Source organism: Neodiprion lecontei, chromosome 2 (assembly GCF_021901455.1).
Source record: "Neodiprion lecontei isolate iyNeoLeco1 chromosome 2, iyNeoLeco1.1, whole genome shotgun sequence".
NCBI classification, from domain to species: Eukaryota; Metazoa; Arthropoda; class Insecta; order Hymenoptera; family Diprionidae; genus Neodiprion; species Neodiprion lecontei.
In genome coordinates, this window is record NC_060261.1 from 42,814,048 (window position 1) to 42,832,187 (window position 18,140).

Genomic DNA, 18,140 nt, shown 5'->3' on the forward strand with positions numbered 1-18,140 from the left:
CAGGATCAACCGTTTTATCATAGGGGTTCGTAGAGTGATCAGCCTCTCTAACGTTGAGTGAATTTTAAGCAACTTACAACTATTAGACTAATTACCAGCAGGTAATGGTGTTCGGTCGGTCGATTGAATTTTTATTTTCAATTCAATTTAATCAAGTAATTGTCGCTATACATGCCGACGGTTAGACGATGCAGTTTCGTTATAGCTACAGCGATATGTTTTTATATTACGTCTATAAATATTATTTGAACGATTATTTTTTAGACTTGAGAATAATTTATTACAACGAGACTTTACTGATGATTTTATTGCGATAGTAATATAATCGTATATTCAATAGCAAGATTTTCCGAATTATTTTTCTTGTAAACATGCGGGCATTCGACATGCGTCCTATATGCATTTCGAGGAGTAAATTAAAAAAAAACAAAAATGAAATTACACTCGCAAAGGTGATTTCTTGTTGGATTAATTAGTGATATACGTCTAGATGTTTTCAGTTCTTTCAATTACTTCATAGACGAGTTGTCAAATAATTTTGATACCGGTATAATATTCTCACGAGACTAATTACTGAGAATTTCTTTTATTGCGTTTTACCGCTCGAGAAACCTGATCAATTAATTTAATCGTTACACGACGTGCATGCGTAAACTATACACGTCGGAATCAGCTTAAACAGCGGTTGAATTATTGATACTCGAGATTAAAATACATGTTTAAAAAAATTTCACCTGTAAAAAATAAAATCTGATACTCACAGGCGGCAAGTTATTTGTAATGCAATTATAACGATATTACAGGCAAACCGATTGCAAAATAAGATTCAAGCGGTCGGTGACTCGGTGAATAGAATATATGAACATGGATTCTCGTCTTATCCGGGTGTACTTGTTCGATACATGAATATTTAGTACAACCGCAGCACAATTTATGACAGACAACACCGCGCTGATATCAGCAAATAATAACCAGGCACGATGGAAGAGAGTCGGTTGGCTCATTAATCTAGTCTTCCTCCAACGTTACCGCCGAAAATGCCAATTCTAAGTAATTTAATCTTGACAACGATTCTTCTTCCAATCTTCGATCCATGCTCTGTGATCCTAGAAGCCTTTGCCTGGAATTTTTCAACCGTCGGACTTCCTCACAACGTTCCGATATGGAGGTTCACCGTATGGAGGAACAAGGCTTACTTCGCGGTACCCAGGTTCAGAATTAGTTATACATTTTCTACGAGTCATTGTGTGAGAAGAAAACCGTATCTTACGATTACCATTAATTGCGGCAAGGCGTCGAATGAATTCGCTGACAAAAGTGCCGCGATCTGCTTGTCATATCAATGAATGTATTGTAAAGAATTATCGAACTATCGGAATCCTATTTACTCACGTTTGCAACTCAATGTGTTAATCGTTATACAAACAGGTGGGACAAAGCGACCAAGGTGCAATTCACGCTGCTCGAAGCTACCTGGCCGGAGTTTGGAAATCCATTGCAACTAGCAGCGGTGACTGCTGACTTGCTTCCGTTTCCGGATTCGAAATCCCAACAGGAAGACGATTGCCAGGATCTACAGTCTGTAACCGGATTAGACTCTGACGTCAGAGGAAGGCTTTGGATCCTAGATGCACCCACACGCAGCCATCGGTGTTCCGCGAAGATTGTCATTTTTGATTTACGAAGAAACGAAAAGGTGCGAAAATGATAATCATATTCGCCAGCTAGTATCGGGCAATTTTTTACGACGATCGTATCTTGTGCACTGATTTGAGACGCTTCTGGATTCAGGTAACCGAAACAAAACTGCAGAACATTCCGTCTCGGGATTTGAAGTGCCTCGTTGTGGACCCAGTCGCTGGTCAACGCGGGTTTCAAGCCTACGTCAGTGACCCCGGAGACCAAAGCATAATCGTTTACAGTCTCGGTGAGCATTTGTTACGAACTATTAAATCTATACGTGGTCTTGCAGGAAGTGGAAAGTGGCTTTTCGATATTGGATCAATCGTCACCCGCAATTACAGAACATCTTTTCAAGTCTTTCCGAGGCTGCAAGAAGCTCTCAAAATCTGTTTCATCTCGAGTCCGACAGAACGTTGTATTCACTACACGGAAAATCTTTGGTTTTTTGCATGCGCCTGCTCAGCCGAGAGGACCTGGTGGAGATTGAAACTGTCGAGTCAATCTGACATCCCTAAAATATTCAGCACTGACTTGGCGATTTCCCGAAAGAGTCCCATAATGTATTTGACCGGATATGGGTCAGACGATTTGTTCAGCATGGACCTGAACAGCATTCGCAACGGAGGAGTGCCCCCATCTGTTCTGATGAAAAACGTGAGTGCCCTCGCAGAAGCATCGTAATCGTGTGAATAATGATTTCCGGTGGTGAAAAACACAAAAGTAAAACTGGTTTGCAGGAATCGCTGAGCGGAATTTCCGTCACGTGGATCGGATCGAAGATGGGTCCGTCGTCCGGACTGATCTGCGACCTTCGAGGTGGTCTGCACTACTTCCTGACGACGGAAATCGCAAGCGTGAGATGGGATTCTAGGCAAAAGTTAGAGGCAAGTTTATCCGCGTTAATTAAGTGTCGTTTCGAAAATGTGTCGTATGATTGAACGCGTTTTAAAGCCGTCATCATCAGCTGCATGTTGTGTAATTACACACATCGTCTATCAATCGGTTCACTTTACTTGCTAATGGCGTAATAACTAATCGCATAATATTGATAATCATACCTTTGAGTAATTCGGAAGTCGTTAGTTTTGATCGCCATAGCTGATACTCGATTGATGGTCGATTACCTGGATGACTGTGGGTCTCGCAGGGTTTTAACGGCTTTATCTTTTCCTTCTCTTTACCGGATCTGCGATCAGGCGGAGGGACACAGGATCCAGCTTCAGTCTGAAACCATCCCGAGCATAACCGACTACGCCCTGGATTCCCAGAAGAACGTCTGGGCTGTTGTCAACGAAAGACATCCCCTGCGAGACCCGAAGGACTCGAAGGATACCGTAGGCTGGAAAAATCGCAAATCGATTAAAAAACGTACGATAAAAGTTTACAAATACAAACCGTTCGTTTTGTAAGCTTCAGTAAAGTTTACGGCTATTATATTTGCACGCACGGTGACCTGAGACATCATTTATTCGTTCGAAGTCCACCGATTTCGCTGCTTTGTATCAAATCTTTTTTTGGCGAACTGTGAATGTCAAATTTGACAGCATGTCAATTATTCTTGAACGCATTCTTTTATGAAAGGCCCGCAGTCAAGGCAAACTTCCTTTGTCCGTAGGCTTATTTGGCCTGCAACGGCAATCGCGTGATCGATATTAAAATATTGGTTTGTATTTACGCAGTGCAACGTTTGCTCCGTATTATGTATCGCTTGCCACGATCGCTGTGCGATACGTGGATCATGTATGTATATTACACCCATACGATTATTACGCAATTCGAAACACTGCGCTACCTGTGTGATGTTGATACAAACGAGATCAGATTCTGAACGTCTGTATATTATCTCTACGTATACATATAAGTTATATATTATTACCGACCGTGAGACCGGTACTCAATTAGGTGAAAGTTATACCATGCGACTATGTGTACAGAATTTTACGCTCATCAATTATAATGACACGCGTACGGATGGTTATTGGGGTGAAACTCTTAATTATACATACAACAGACTCGGGGTAGTATCAACAAAATTAAACAAAAGAAGAATATTTCGGAGATAAAGTTCAAAAAATATGGAATGAAAATAACGGGGAACAAATTGTCGTTCAAATTAGTGCATTAATTTTTTTATTATTGCTATCATAATCAACAACTGTAAAATTGTTGACGTCGAATAAACTGGCCCTAATAGTTCACACAATGGACGACAAAGAACCAATCTATTCATCTTGCCTGGACTCGCGGACTTTGATAAACTGTTTCATTAATAATCGGATTATTCTTTCCTCGGTATGACAATTTTCGGCACTGGTCTACTTGCGTCTTGTATCCGTCACTCAACGTCGTTTTAAGAAATTGCAATTTAACTACAGACACGTATGTATTAAAAGATTTTGAATTTAATCGATAACGAAATTGGCCGAAGCATGAAATTTGACTAGAATATCACGTTGAACATGTCAAGCTAAACTTTTCTATTTCTGTACGCATGTACTACGAAACGGAAAGATAGCGACGGTAAATCGGTAGAAGGGAGGGCGAGAAAGCAAAACTAGAAAAAATACAGTTATATGTAACAGAAGTTTTTAGATCATTTCAGCGGGCCGAATCGTTCGATCCGATCTTGAATGATTCGTTTCGTTATTTCGTCCGGGATCTGTCCGCGGTTTTGTGAAATTTAGTCATCGCACGACTTAACCAGGGGATGAATGACCACGGATGCACCGGCGCAGCCTATCGTGTTTTGAATGAAGTCCTGGAAGTTGCTCTCGATGACCCACATCAGCCTCTTGTATCCGGGAACGACGCCGGTGGCAAGGCGACATTCGCCGCCCTTTTGTACCAGGAGGAAATTGTCGCTCTTGAAGCAGGTGTCCGTGTTCCACATGTAGATATCCGACTCGCCTGTAAATAAGACCAATTTAAATTCCTCGATCTCTAAGTTGCGCAAAATCTTATATAGGACAATATAAAGCGATACGTTTATTTTTACCAGCTAGACTAGGCACGTAACGAGTGCGTGCATGGCAACAGTCGTTGATAACCAATTCGTATGTAAGAGTATTTGCCGAATGATTGCGAGCGTTGATCGATCGAAAATTGACTAGCAGTTTTGTTCATTCGACCCCGAATCGTTTGTTCGAGAAATCGGTTACGATCCAAAATTGTAGTAATTTCATTTCATCGACATTCTCCGCTAACGAAGTACAGATCAAGCCCAAAATTGGAACCGATAACCATGGCCGGACGCGATTTTGAATCGTAGAAAATGGTAATTGAGTTGATTTTCATCGGTCTAAGTTGAAATCGACATTTTTCATCCCATTAAACCCGCAGTTATTAAACAACGAATCAGAATGATCTGTTATCAATCGAATATTCGCTTGGCGACTTATCCGATTGCGAGTTGGTTTATATCCTTGAAGAAATACCGAACTCACCCTTGTTCCTGAAGAAGAGCGCCGCGCCTCCGTCGGTACCAAGAAGAACAATCTTCGCGTTCTTGACGCCGACGTCAACCACGGCACCGTTGGTGGATCCCTTGCGAAGATGAACAGTCTTGATGCTGAACATTCTACTGGAGCTCAGGTAAGTGAAGTAGAGAACAGTGGCGCCGCAGGACTTTCTTGCAAGGGCGAGGTAGAGCACATCGCGTCTCGCGCATCCGAGGGTGACAGCCTTGGGTAAAACGACGCGGAATCCGCGGTTCGCGAGGACGTCGAAGACGATGATGGCGCGAGTGGCGGCGTCGGATATGTAGAGGAAAATGCACCCGTCCTCGGCGAGGTCGACGGCGAGGTACTGAAGCCTGGAGGCCGCGGAGACGAGGGTGCTGAGGTCGACTACCTTGACGACCTTTCCGGTCTTGACGTTGATGCCGAGGACCTTCGGCGCGCACCTTCGCACCGGCTGGGACTCGAGGGTGTAAACGATTCCGGCGTCCAGAACCCAGAGGATGTCCTGAGCGTCCAGGAAGACGTCGACGGCGCTCTGGATCGCACCGCAGTTGCCCTCCTCCTGCATCGACCAGCACGGGAATGGAGTGATCGTAGCTGCGCAGCCCTTGTTCTTCAGCGAGACGACGCCGAGGGTGAACGGAACGCCGACCTTGAACCGTGGCTGAGCAACGAAGACCTCGTCCTTGTATATCTGAATCCGGGTGGCGATGATGTTCTTTGGCACGTAGCGGCCGTTCGTCTCGTAGATGGTCCTCGTGCTGGCGCAGGGCCAGGCCAGGTTCTGACCCGACAGGCTGTAGGTCAGGTCAGGGAGCAGCTGCTTGTCGCAGGACATCGAGGCGGAGGCGCAGCCGACGGAGATGACGAACGCGCAGAGCGCGCCCAGGAGGAATCGGTTCATCCTGTATTGGATCTGCCGAGGGGAATGAAGCGAGTCAGATTAAACGGCCCCGAGGAGAAAATCGATGGGCCGGAGTTACTTACCGAATAATATGTGGAGCTGAAACGACCGAAGTACATGTGAAATTCCTTCGTCGGGGTTATATATAGTCGATGCTTGGACACCGTTTGATTTGTTTACTGTTTTTCTTATTATACGATTTTCAGCGAGGCTGTTTTTATTGTTTTGGGTGTTGAAACCCGGCCTTGCGACAAGGAATTACGAACTTTGCACGACGCGGTTGCCTCGATTTTACGACAGTGATAATTATTTTCATTCAGTCTTTCGTTGCGTTATTTTCTCGCGCTGCAACGTCAGACTCTGGCGGAAGTATTCGTGCCATCCTCATCCGTGTTTGTAAAAACTACAAAATTCGTTGACAAATAAGATCGCAAAACAGGAAGAGATTCAGGAAGGGAATCGCTCTTCTTCTTTGTTTCGTCGGCTCTCCACCGATTGCGAAACTTTCCGATAATCCCGACTCATCGTGTCGTATCGATTATCAATCAATTTCCCAAGCTTGTCACTCGAATGAAAGAATCGAAAATTTTCCGTGCTTCACCCTCAAAATCCTATTTCTCTTCAGGCCATGATCACATTTTGAAAAGCTGCACGGAAAGAAAAATATTGCAGATTTTACATCTCCTGCGGTTAATATACGAACGGTACTTTTTTTAGAGTTAAATATACAGCAATCCATATATTCAGCACAACAGATGTAAGATCTGCGTAACATTTTTTTCATGTGTGCACCACGTTGGATTTCACCACAAGATGTATAAAATATTAATTGTCGTAGCCTTCCTACTTATGTTTTGTGGCTTTTTCGTTGAAGATGAAAAGAAATACAATCTGTCCCATCAGGTTCGAAAATTAAATCAGTAGCGGAAGTCGCAGTATCAAATTACCGCTAGATATAATCGTAACACGACTTTCGATGTTTGACGATTAAAGACGTAAGAGAAAGTTCGGTAAAACGATACGGTTTAAAGAAATCGGAGATACTCTCCGTAGATTGTGCTAAAGTTGAGATCGATTGTTCGCAGAAAATATGCTTCTCCAATACGTGAATTGTATTGTGAATCCATTTCCTAAAAAAAGGTTTTCAAGCTCAACAGAATAATTTTTTCCACTGCGGGGCAGAAAAATTTTGACAATGCGAGTCCAGCTCGAATTTGAGCTTTCTCTATTTCCTGCGTCGAGCATTCGTGTCTACTTTTTTTTTCTTCTTTTTCGTTTTCCTTTGAGTACGTACAATATATATTTTACAAAACGATCATTTTCTACTTGGCCGACGGTAAAAAAAATCGCGAATAACAATGGAATCGGGATGCTCGCGGTGAGTGCCGAATACAGTGAGCAGCGTCGACGCGTGCAGAATGTTTTCTGTTTGTAATAATTATTTAAAAAATATTTCGCAAGAGTACGGCATCGGTGGCAGAATGTGTTTGTGTATATATATGTGGCGTAACCTTTTGGCGCTCAGTCTGTCTCTCAGTCTCGCGGCAAACTCTCATCGGTAATAAATATATATATATATACATACGCGTATATATATATGTATATATATATCTGTAAAAAAGGGATCGGAAAAAAGTAAAAGAAATTACAAAAAATTTTAAGAAAAAAGAAGAACGCCGAGTATAAAATGCTGCGATTATTAGCGGTGGCGTTCGCCCTCGCCGCCGTAACAACGGCCTACGATTGCAACCGCGGGGTGGAAATGAAGAGCATCCAGTGGACCGGCGGTTCCTTCGAATGGCCTTGTTCGACGACCAAGAGCATCTTCAAGAACAGCGGCCGCTACAACACAAAGCACGTGATCGCGACCCGAGCCCAAATCTACAGGGACGAAGCCTTCCTGGTACTGCCAAGGTAACGAAGCGAAATCGAATTAACCGTAAGGTCATGTATCCGGGTCATCTCTCATCTCCTCGCGCTTCTCTCAGGTACAAGTCCGGCGTTCCGGTGACCGTGGCCAAGGTCTCACTGAGGAGCAAAGGCTGCTCCGCAACCCTCACCGCCTTCCCGTGCTGGTCGATGCAGGAAGAGGGAACCTGCAGCGCCTTCCAGAACGCGGTGGACCTCTTCCTCGACCCCCAGGACATCCTATGGGTCCTCGACACAGGCGTGGTTATGACCCTCGAGGAGCCGGTGTACAGATGCCCGCCCAAGGTCGTGGCCATTAACGTGAAAACCGGCAAGGTGAGGAAGTTGGGAGGAAAAAATAAAGAAGGCAAACCTTTCCCCGACGTCATCCTCTTCGCGTTCTTGAAGTTATCCCTCCGTGTCTTTTTTCCCTTCGCAGATCGTCAAGACCATAGACCTCAGCGGCCTTGCCTGCTCCTCTTCTCGTCTGCAATACCTCGTCGTCGATTACTCATCCGACGGACGGATAACCCTCTACGTTTCGGACGCGGCGATGCGGGCCATCCTCGTTTACGACGTGACGGCTGGCAGAGGCTACCGCGTCGTGCTTCCTGCGGCCGTTACATCGGGGGCGGCGCGTCGCGACGTCTTGTACCTGGCGCTCGTCCGTCGGTCCGACGGTAGCAGCTGCCTCGTGTTCACCTACCTGAGCAGCTCGAGGATGTTCACGATAAGGACGGAGTACCTGCGGAAGGGATCGGCGTCCGGAAAGGTCCACGACCTCGGACCGAAGCCCGCCACCCTCGTGATCCTCGGTACCGACGGCGGCGCGGCCCTCTTCTTCAGGTACGAAGGCCGCTCCGAGGTCTACAGATGGGACACAGCGAACTGCTTCAAGCAGGAGAACTTCCAGCTTGTTTACCAGGGCTCGAGCTGCCTTCTCGCCACCCAGGTGGTCGTCGACTACAAACGCGGCCGCATGCGCGTCCTTGAGTCAAACTTCCCCGACTTCATCCAGGGCACCGTTGGCTGCGGCGCCAATCAAGCCCTCACCATAATGCAAGCCTGCAGTTGAGCCGATGTAGCGCTCCCGGAATTGTCTTGACTTCGCTCGTCCTGATCCTGCCCTCCCTCCACCAACTGAAGTACGCACAGCTCGTCGAAGGCCCCGAAAAGTTGGACAATTTTTTGCAATTTTGTGATAGCTCGAAGAAGCCGCATCGGAGGATTTCGTTCTCTTTGTACGAATTCTTGTTCGCCGAATAATTAGTTCAAGTCGCGGTCAGAATTCCAGCGAGTCTTGTACATACAATAAATATACATATGAATACAAGAATACGGATATATTTTGTTTTTCTCCCTAACGAAATTCAATCTGCGTCACACCCTTGACCCAATTTTATATGACGCGTCCTACGTCGACATCATTTTCAGATTCTTCCAAATTACCCGTGGTATTTTGTTCATGGTATTCAACTTGTCGTCAAGATTCAATTCCCAATCTCTATGATGGGGGTTAATTTGTAATTTCACGTCCGATACATATTGCGCGAGTATGTGTAATTGGAGTAAATAATTGATGCCGAATATTTTACACGCTTATTTTCCGGTGTACATTGTTTCTTGGAAATATTTGGTGAAAAAAAAAAATTACCGAGTAAAAGTCCGAACTTTCCTGACGCTTTTGGCTGACTGCGCAATTTCATTATTTTATTTTTTATCATTACGACGATGCGAAGTAAAGGAAAAAGATGTTACGTATAAAGTTTTGTTGAAACCGAGATTCTCGGGTCAGAGATAAGATAAAATGGACTTTCTACGTGCACAGAAAAATTAATACAACGGAAAAATAATTAGAGTAATGACGCAATCTGTTTTCACTCTGAACGCCCTATTTAACATGCGTATACAAGATTCACCCTTGCGATTATTCTTTGGCCGCAAATTCAGTGAACCATACGTCGAACACACGCTACTGTCCACTTGTTAGATTTGCTGACAAGGAATGAAAGAGAGAGTTTCGACGCATTGTGCGGCATATTGTTTTCAAACTCGAACACTTTGCAAGCATATGTATGTAACACGAGTCGGAGAAAATTCCGGAAAAACGGAATTCGCTGTACAACGTATGAGAGGTGAATAATAATTTATTGTTATTAAAATTTGCTACGTAACGTGATTACGATGTCGACACTGTATTAAATATCACATGACTTCTACATGAATTTATGATAACTTGCCGTGGTAACATGTTATTACTTTATAAATTTTATGGCAAATTAATTATATGTTGTAGAAAAGCATTTCCAAGATACAATCTCGAGTTCGGAACCGCACCAAATGGCGCCTGCAACGTGATATAGACAGCGGGACTTGTTTCTGAAACCCTCGCGAGTAACTCGTTCATTTTACTCGCACTAACGCCTCAGGCGATACGAATACATATAAATGCGTGGTCAACGAGGTTTACGATAAAAAGTGTGTACGTATCCTTGCACCATATTAACCAGCAAACTGCTCCCGCTCAGCCACTATATGTTGTTATTTATCATTACGGGCCAAGCATGGATATAATACTAATTAGTAGACAGCTACAATTTCATCAGACCAATCCTCGGACGTGATCATTAAGAGCAAGTTGCAATCGATTCGTTCGTTTATATATTTTGCTTCGAGAAGAATAAAAAAATAACTTAGCAAAAAGCAGAAGTTTTCTCCAAACGTTGTAAACTGCACTCGCATAAAATAAATATCTCAACTTCGGGTGTAAATTCGAACCCTGATCTTTTTTATGGGAATTTAACATTATATATTACACCCGAGTTGAGGTTTCTTCGCCGTGAGTGCGACAGAATGTTTCAAGTATCCGATAACATTCCGTAGAAAAAGGATTGAAAAATTTGTTTCACCGTTTAACCATTACGGGAACTGGATCAGAGTAACATTGTAGACACCAATCAAGATCCTGAGGACTGTTATTAACTGGAATCAAGGTAGTTGTAGGAGGTGTGGTTGTCGATAAAATGTAGGTACAGTAATCTGGGATCAGTTCTAGTTGCAATCACGATTAATTTTTTCGTTAAGTGAAAATGTTCAGTGCGTGGTCAACAACATTGCATGCGAATGCCGAAGCGCTAAGCTGGAAAATCGCGTTAAATACAGTCAACTTTCTCCCGTGAAAAATACCCCGCCCTCCGAATTCCGATCGCGACTTCGGCTGGCCGCAAGTCATGGCCTTGAAATTTGTGGGTGGTACCAATCGGCGGAGATCAGTTTGGTTCCGTTTTCACAAGAACGGCGAAAAAACTTGGCACCAACTTTCAACGCGGCCGATGCCAAGGGCATCGCCGCTTCAATTATCGGTCTGCACAACGAAACGATCGCCGCATGCACGTATATCCACCATTGATCGAAACCACTGTCCCTGCCGGAAGGCTTGGCTGTATGTACGAGTCTAGAATGCCCGCGGATCCGAATTGTCTAAGAGCTAGAAGTGGGGACCAGGAATGCCTTATTGCGTTGAAAAAGAAAAGCAAACGCGGAAATTAATTGGTGTTTAGTCGGCATCGGAGAGACAGAGAATTCAAAGTCAACCGCAGCTTGACTGACACCAAATCTTGACGGTTGTGTATCTTTATCGAAATGCCACGGACGTTTATTTAGGTGCAATATATCTTCGTTCTCGCCTCGTTCTATTTTGCAGTCGCACGCCTTTCGTTACTTGTCGAAAACGCGATTGCGAAATTTTTAAAATATCACGCTGACCTGATAAAGGCGTATGAATTCGTAGCACAGGACGCGGCGAGTCCGTTGGAATTCATGCGATAACTTGCTGAGCGAGTGGAAGGCGCAGCGTTTGAACGTCGGATTAAACGTAACAACTCGCGTGGTTGTGAAAAATAATTACACGTATTACGCACAATGTAACAGCGGCCAGCGAGAAATTGGACCTATTTCCCATTTTGTTTCTTCCGAGCGTCGTAACAACGAGAATGCTACAGCCACGTACTCGTCGAGCCCCGCCTTTCATTCTTTCGCGTGACCTTTACCTCAATTGTATCGCAACACAACGAGCCGATCTCGCTTAGGCATGCCCGCGATTCCTCAGACACGATGACCCAACAGTGATTAGCCGACGAGTGTTTCTGTAGGGTCATTGCATAAAGCGATCATCAGAGGCACGGACAACAGGGAAATTTCATTGGTATGGGAGTATCGTATCTCGCCTGGGTCGTTCTCTCTGACAATAGCAAGGCCGTTGATCAGAGTTCCGCAAACAACGTCCAGGATGTGTGGTTCATAAATCTACGAGCGAAAGTACAGACCGCCTGAATCTAAGATCACGGACTAGCCTTAGACATGCGGCACGAATGGTTATCACAGGAATACTCACCGTCCCGCGATTCTGGAAGCTCGCAAACTCGCAATTGGTGCCTCAGGTTGAATACCAAACGCTTGTCAAGGTTCGCATGCAAGACCATTTTAAAGTGTCGAATCGAAGCCTCACTTTTGGGCACGTAAAAATGTTGAAACAAGCAAGGAGAACGCAAAATCGAAAAAGGAGGCGTACTTTTTCCTGCACCTCGGAACGCGACACACCCAGCCCTCGCATAATAGCCGATTGGTGGGAGTGGAGCACGGAGTGTGAGCACTGTTACTGTGTGGTTTCGATGTGTGTATCTATCGAAAGGTAGAGGTGTAACACCACCGTAACGCGATTACGCAGTAGCCCTCACCTCGCGAGCAAATGTGTCTCCGTCTCGGGAGACGGGGGAGATTTGCATCGAGGTAAGTACGGTATACCTGGATATCGGACCAGGTCTTGGTTCTTACTGGCCCATTCGCCCCCACGAAGCCGTTCTATCACTTGACGGCGGTACTTGTTCCACACTGCGGAAGAATCGGCGCGTCTAGTTGATCGAGTCCTGGCCACCGATCCGTAGTGCCTACAGTCGACGGTGTCCCAAGTTCCTCAGATCCTTTGAAGAAGACGTCAGCCTGTTCCGTCTACCCGAATATGAGGTAAGTCGTTGTGCCGCTGGTCGATGGACGTGAGAATATTCCAACGAAAAATTGTGGCAAAGGGTGAACGTGTATGCAAATGTTGGTCGATGAATCGAGGTGCGTGGTTTTTGTGCACGGCAATTGTCGCTGGTTTTATACTGTTCAGACTGAATCCGTATTCAGTCAAGCGATACCAGCCAGCAAATGGGATAGTTTTTTTTCCTTCCTGTACGTCTTTCTGTCTGCTAAGTTTGCATTCACTTCTCGAATGCAGATATGCAACGAGCATAAATTGCAAATAAACGAGAAAAACGGATTTGAGAACAATGATCGTAGATAAAGTTTGGGGACGATTTGCCGATGCGTTGATACGCCTGATTGATCGCTGGCAAAATTCTCACGCTGATTTGCGTAACATTGTCGGTATCGTTGGTTAGCCTGGTATGGCAAGGTATCGTTAAGGAGCTGGAGCATGATCCGTGATTGCCAGTGGCTAGGGAATAAGTGTAAGAAAAAAGAGTAACGCTTGATCTTTCATTTTTCAACCCACCACCTCATTTGTCGCCAATAATCACACTACACAATCACTGCGATGATCGCACCGATAGATAAGCGGCGGTATTGTTCTTTGAATAACGCCATTGTTAGTATTTGGCACAAACGGTAGCTGTTTAACGTTCTGCAGGATATTTACAAACGGCACAATTATACCTGATGCCATTGTGATTCTAGACAATGATAAATATAAACCATGCGTAGCTGTTGCATGCCTGTGAAATTTTATCCTGTAGGACGAATGAGTTAGATCCAATAGACTAGGTTAATGCATGTCATTGAATAAAGGTTATCATATCAAACTGGATAATATAACATGTCTTGGGCATGGTAAACTATTAAGCACCAGTTTGCGATTACAGCGATGCTTTAAAAGCAAATAAATGTTACTCATGCGAAGCGAAGTACACACGGATGGTTTGATTTACGCATGGAACTGAAACAAGTTTCAACACAGCTTGAAAATATAATAATATCTCGACGTGGATTGGCAACAAGAAACCATCGATTGACAGTTTCCGGTTACGGTAATTGTGTCAAGCTGTCCTCTTGTGCGTAAGGAAATTTGTATTTACGACCGATCGTGAGTAAACTCGTTTACTCGAAGTTACGCCGCCTTGGCCTCCGCAGAATACCGACACAGGTATTCAAGCCTTCGTACGGTTCACTACGGAAACTGTAACGGCAACGACAAGGGCCACTCTAAGGAGCTGGTGGACTGGTTTAACGAGCGTAAATCCCTTTCTCTCCTTGTGCAAGTAAATTGGACGTTCGAGGAATTTTGCAGGAACCTACATACCTCGAGCCGTTGCCGCAACGCCGCGAAACCGCGATACAACCCTTCGAGGCTAACGTGAGGTTTCTTGCCATATTGATTTCGATTTCCGAAATTCATCATTTCACAGATCGTGCTGCAGGAGATTGCGAGGCTACTTTAAAGAACAATTCTAAACAATTTATATTCTTCATAGTCAGCGCTTTCTTGAGGAAAGATGGATTCAGACGTAAAGCCGTAAAAATTTCATCGTCTTGGTCTTGACGTCGACTATACGGAGTATTTTCAAAAAACTAACGTCTCCTTACCACTGAAACGAGCAGGATGCTTCCGGCCATCGCCTTCTTTGGCGTCCTGGTGTCGCTGAGCTCGGCGGCTGATCAACTGGAAGTGATAGCGCAGTGGCCTCTTATGGACTTCGCGCTGCCGTACGACCGAGGTTTCCTGGATAACTTCCGTCCCGAGAACGTGGTGCCAACGGGGATCGAGATCGCCTGGCACCGCATATTCGTCGCCACCCCGAGACTACGAGCAGGAATTCCGGCGACCCTGAGTTTCATCCCACGGGACATCCCACCAGGCAGCAGTCCTCAGCTCCAGGTAGGGAAAGCGTTGCCCGATAAAGCAGGGAAAATTTGACAAGTCCTCAACTTTGTTTTTTTTTTCGATATCCAGGCTTATCCTTCCTGGGACTGGCACACCGCTGGACGCGGCGATGTCAACTGCTCCGGGTTGACCTCGGTCTACAGGATTCGAGCTGACAAGTGCAACAGGCTTTGGGTCGTCGACAGTGGGGTGATGACCTCCATCGATGACTTCACCTCCGTCTGTCCCCCGAAAATTGTGGTCTTTGATCTGCAGACCGATCAGGTTATTCGGACCTTCCAGTTTCCTCGTGAGGTAAGCCGACCGCTACTTTCTCTTTGAGTGTATATTTGTTTGCACGGAATCGCACGTGCCCGCAAGTCGACAGCGCTGAAAGGATCGCTTACACTTGACCACGTACGGTTACTACGTTGTTTTTAAATTTATGCTGTAGTACGTAGAGAATCCTGCAACACGCGTGTAGGCAACAACCCGTCTACACCTACTTTCTAATCACTGGACAAGGGCGCGACCGATCTTACCGTCACCGTTTACTTTTAGGTACTGAGGCTAAATTCACTCCTTACTAATCTTGTGATAGACGACAACGCGGCAACGACTTGCGATGACGTCTTTGTCTACATGCCCGATACCACAGCACCGGGTATGATGATTAATCAGATAAAAAGCACATGAAAATTGCCGATCACCCTCTTGACAAACAATTTTTCAATAGATGATAATTAGAGTACGACGGAGAACTTGAGTGAGACTAATACCTACTCTGATTTCATCATCTCCAGGAATTGTCGTTTACGACGCAGCTACGGACAGGAGTTGGAGAGTGTCGCACGCCTCCATGTATCCGGATCCCGATCACACCATGTATCAGGTATAGAAAACGACTTCGATTATAATTTATTGACAAATGCCCGTCAGTATTATTCGAGTCAAAAGTGCTTACTGTAATATAAAGAAACACTCTATTCAATCCGCTGATAAAAGCTACCACTTGCAACGTCGATTATCGAAACATCAAGCTGTTACTACGGTAGACTGTGATGGGTTTTCTTGCATTAAAATTAAGCCGCGCGCATGTGATTTTAGTACGAAGACCGGTTTTTCGTTCGAATAACAGTATTGCTTCCGTTCTTGCAATCACCGTGTCTTTCTCCCCCAGATCGGCGGGGATACATTCGAGCTCTTGGACGGAATCGTCGGTATGGCTTTCTCGCCGCGACAGGGGACCGTGTACTTCCAGCCATTGGCAACGGATCGTCTCTTCAGCGTGCCGACTTCCGCTCTGCAGGCTGGAGCTCCAGCATTCGGTGAACAACTACCGGTTACATTGGTTGGTAGGAAATCGAGTCAGGGTATGGGATTGGGTCTTGACCCTAGAGACGACACGATTCTCTTCTCACCGCTGACCGAAACCGCAATCGCCGCTTGGCAACCGCACTCGAATAAACAACGGTGAGTTATTAGTTCCACACGAAAACCATGACGGTATTTGACGATCGAGTGCTGCTTTTTTTTGTTCCCTTTTAATTGAGAATATTAAATCTTTCATTGCTCGTAATAAGAAAACTTTTACAGTTGGATTGGTTAAGATATATTATTTTCTTGTGGGTAAAAGTGCCAAATCACCCCTTGATACGCCTTACTTCGGAGGGTGGTTTCACCCCCTTAAAGCGTTTAATGGCAGATGAAAAGAAACACGTGTCGCGCAGTTTTTAGTCTACTGTAACATATTGCAAAAGAAATCAAATCGGAAAGATCGACCTCGGATGCCTTTCTTGTAAGACCAAACCATTTCCATTGCATTTCAGTTTTTTCTCTGAGATTCGTTGAATCTCAAATCTCGAAACCTAAGCGATTCAGGTTAATTCGACTTTGCTTCTACTTCTCACAGAATACTAGCGTACAGTCCTGAGCTGCTTCAGTTCGTTGCGGAAGTGAGATGGGTGGACCGTGACGGAGGTAACATTTGGGCGCTTTCATCGCGTTTCCAAAAGTTCTTCAAGAAGGAAGTTGACCCGCGAGATATCAACGTACGCATAATGAGAATCCGCAGCGAAGAGGAATCGCCGGTCGTTGCCTTTCCGGCCGGTGGATACAGGCAGATAAATCCCGTCTTTGGACACAACGTTTACAACAATACACTCGGCTTCTAAGTATAGGTATGGGACGCGATAAGCAGATATCATATCATTGAAGAACCGTTTTAACTCAAATAACCATGTTCGGGTAAAAATCGTACAACGTTGTTAAGCGACGTAAGCAAGTTTTTTTTCATCATGCTCGAGAAATCTCATGTAACGAGATTTAGTTACTGTAAAAATAATACTCGCACGGCGATAAATAATTAAGCTTAGCCCGTAACAGGAATTTTATCGATATACCTTTGAAGAAACAAATAGTTTAAAAAAGAAGAAAACTTATGTTCATTTTCATTTCAAACTGTGCTTATTCGGAAGAAAATTATTTAACCCTACGTGTGAAGCGTTGCATGTTGTTTCGATCTGTTTGAAAATATCTAGGAATTATCGACTGCCGCAATGCATAGCACAGCTTTGCAATATCTTGTATATAGTTCGCCATGAGAGAGAAACAGAGGGAAAAAAGAAACAATAAATTTCACGTGATGCAAGAGCTACGTAAATGAATTTTTGCATCGCGGGCAAATTCCACGCATCGTAAATACGCACATATTATACCACTTCGTAGCTCAGAAACACGACCAAAACGAAACGCTGTGTCATATTTTATACTCACAGTGTATTTTATACAATCAAATAAATTTGTTTACTCAGTGATGTAAACTCATCGCACGTTATCTGTTCCTTTCCTTTTTTTCTCCCATATCAATTTAGTTATGCCAGAATTTGCGGTCACATTTTCCGCTCAATGACGCAATACGACTAGCGTCGGTGCATCGGTCCTTGCCGCAAAAAAAAAAAAAATAAATAAATAAAAAAAATAAAACTCAAAAGAAAGGAGCAACCATCGACTGTCACATTACTTATATATGCAAATTTCAGACTTTGTGACTCGATGCAAATCTTTGAGAGTATAATAACGAATACCTTTTGTCAACCACGCGAGATTGCCTGCTTTAATTGCCTGAACGATAATGAAAAACATCTTTACGTCGAGGTTAGTAGATTTTCTCAGAGTGAAAAAAAAATGTAAACGTTTAATAGGAAGGTAATTAGACCGCATTGCTTTCTCCGTACTTATAACGCAATATGTTACAAGTTTTTTTTAT

The 18,140-nt window shown here is 44.4% G+C and overlaps 4 protein-coding genes across 4 annotated transcripts; 3 read left to right on the forward strand and 1 right to left on the reverse strand.

Annotated features, from left to right (window-relative positions):
• The first annotated feature begins 815 nt into the window (after positions 1–815).
• Positions 816–3,717, forward strand: LOC107223422 (major royal jelly protein 1). Its single transcript, XM_015663099.2, has 6 exons — positions 816–1,210; positions 1,429–1,696; positions 1,792–1,927; positions 2,147–2,337; positions 2,421–2,567; positions 2,880–3,717. Exons 1-6 carry the CDS (start codon positions 1,038–1,040, stop codon positions 3,090–3,092), a joined length of 1,128 nt encoding a protein of 375 aa, XP_015518585.2. The 5' UTR covers positions 816–1,037; the 3' UTR covers positions 3,093–3,717.
• Positions 3,718–4,326: 609 nt separating this feature from the next.
• Positions 4,327–6,246, reverse strand: LOC107223431 (major royal jelly protein 1-like). Its single transcript, XM_015663109.2, has 3 exons — positions 6,129–6,246; positions 5,127–6,057; positions 4,327–4,590 (listed from the first exon to the last, which is right to left on the reverse strand). The coding sequence occupies exons 1-3, from the start codon at positions 6,162–6,164 to the stop codon at positions 4,364–4,366; spliced, it is 1,194 nt and encodes a 397-aa protein (XP_015518595.1). The 5' UTR covers positions 6,165–6,246; the 3' UTR covers positions 4,327–4,363.
• On the forward strand, positions 5,271–17,708 carry LOC107223425 (protein yellow). The gene is made up of 8 exons (XM_015663103.2): positions 5,271–5,274; positions 12,944–12,975; positions 14,611–14,887; positions 14,963–15,187; positions 15,434–15,536; positions 15,676–15,764; positions 16,053–16,345; positions 16,785–17,708. The coding sequence occupies exons 2-8, from the start codon at positions 12,971–12,973 to the stop codon at positions 17,044–17,046; spliced, it is 1,254 nt and encodes a 417-aa protein (XP_015518589.2). The 5' UTR covers positions 5,271–5,274; positions 12,944–12,970; the 3' UTR covers positions 17,047–17,708.
• LOC107223433 (major royal jelly protein 1) lies at positions 7,647–9,283 on the forward strand. Its single transcript, XM_015663112.2, has 3 exons — positions 7,647–7,959; positions 8,034–8,289; positions 8,393–9,283. The coding sequence occupies exons 1-3, from the start codon at positions 7,733–7,735 to the stop codon at positions 9,026–9,028; spliced, it is 1,119 nt and encodes a 372-aa protein (XP_015518598.1). The 5' UTR covers positions 7,647–7,732; the 3' UTR covers positions 9,029–9,283.
• Positions 17,709–18,140: the final 432 nt, after the last annotated feature.

What these genes read in the sequence shown, in the direction of transcription:
- LOC107223422 (XM_015663099.2), top strand. Translation starts at nt 1,038, where the DNA reads ATGCCAATTCTAAGTAATTTAATCTTGACAACGATTCTTCTTCCAATC. An exon ending in ATTTACGAAGAAACGAAAAG is followed by an intron (nt 1,697 to 1,791) that starts GTGCGAAAATGA and finishes TTCTGGATTCAG; the next exon opens with GTAACCGAAACAAAACTGCA. An exon ending in CATAATCGTTTACAGTCTCG is followed by an intron (nt 1,928 to 2,146) that starts GTGAGCATTTGT and finishes GCGCCTGCTCAG; the next exon opens with CCGAGAGGACCTGGTGGAGA.
- LOC107223431 (XM_015663109.2), bottom strand. Translation starts at nt 6,164, where the DNA reads ATGTACTTCGGTCGTTTCAGCTCCACATATTATTCG. An exon ending in TCAGCTCCACATATTATTCG is followed by an intron (nt 6,058 to 6,128) that starts GTAAGTAACTCC and finishes TCCCCTCGGCAG; the next exon opens with ATCCAATACAGGATGAACCG. An exon ending in GCTCTTCTTCAGGAACAAGG is followed by an intron (nt 4,591 to 5,126) that starts GTGAGTTCGGTA and finishes TCTTATTTACAG; the next exon opens with GCGAGTCGGATATCTACATG.
- LOC107223433 (XM_015663112.2), top strand. Translation starts at nt 7,733, where the DNA reads ATGCTGCGATTATTAGCGGTGGCGTTCGCCCTCGCCGCCGTAACAACG. An exon ending in GCCTTCCTGGTACTGCCAAG is followed by an intron (nt 7,960 to 8,033) that starts GTAACGAAGCGA and finishes CGCTTCTCTCAG; the next exon opens with GTACAAGTCCGGCGTTCCGG. An exon ending in TTAACGTGAAAACCGGCAAG is followed by an intron (nt 8,290 to 8,392) that starts GTGAGGAAGTTG and finishes TTCCCTTCGCAG; the next exon opens with ATCGTCAAGACCATAGACCT.
- LOC107223425 (XM_015663103.2), top strand. An exon ending in CCGATCACACCATGTATCAG is followed by an intron (nt 15,765 to 16,052) that starts GTATAGAAAACG and finishes TTTCTCCCCCAG; the next exon opens with ATCGGCGGGGATACATTCGA. An exon ending in CCGCACTCGAATAAACAACG is followed by an intron (nt 16,346 to 16,784) that starts GTGAGTTATTAG and finishes TACTTCTCACAG; the next exon opens with AATACTAGCGTACAGTCCTG.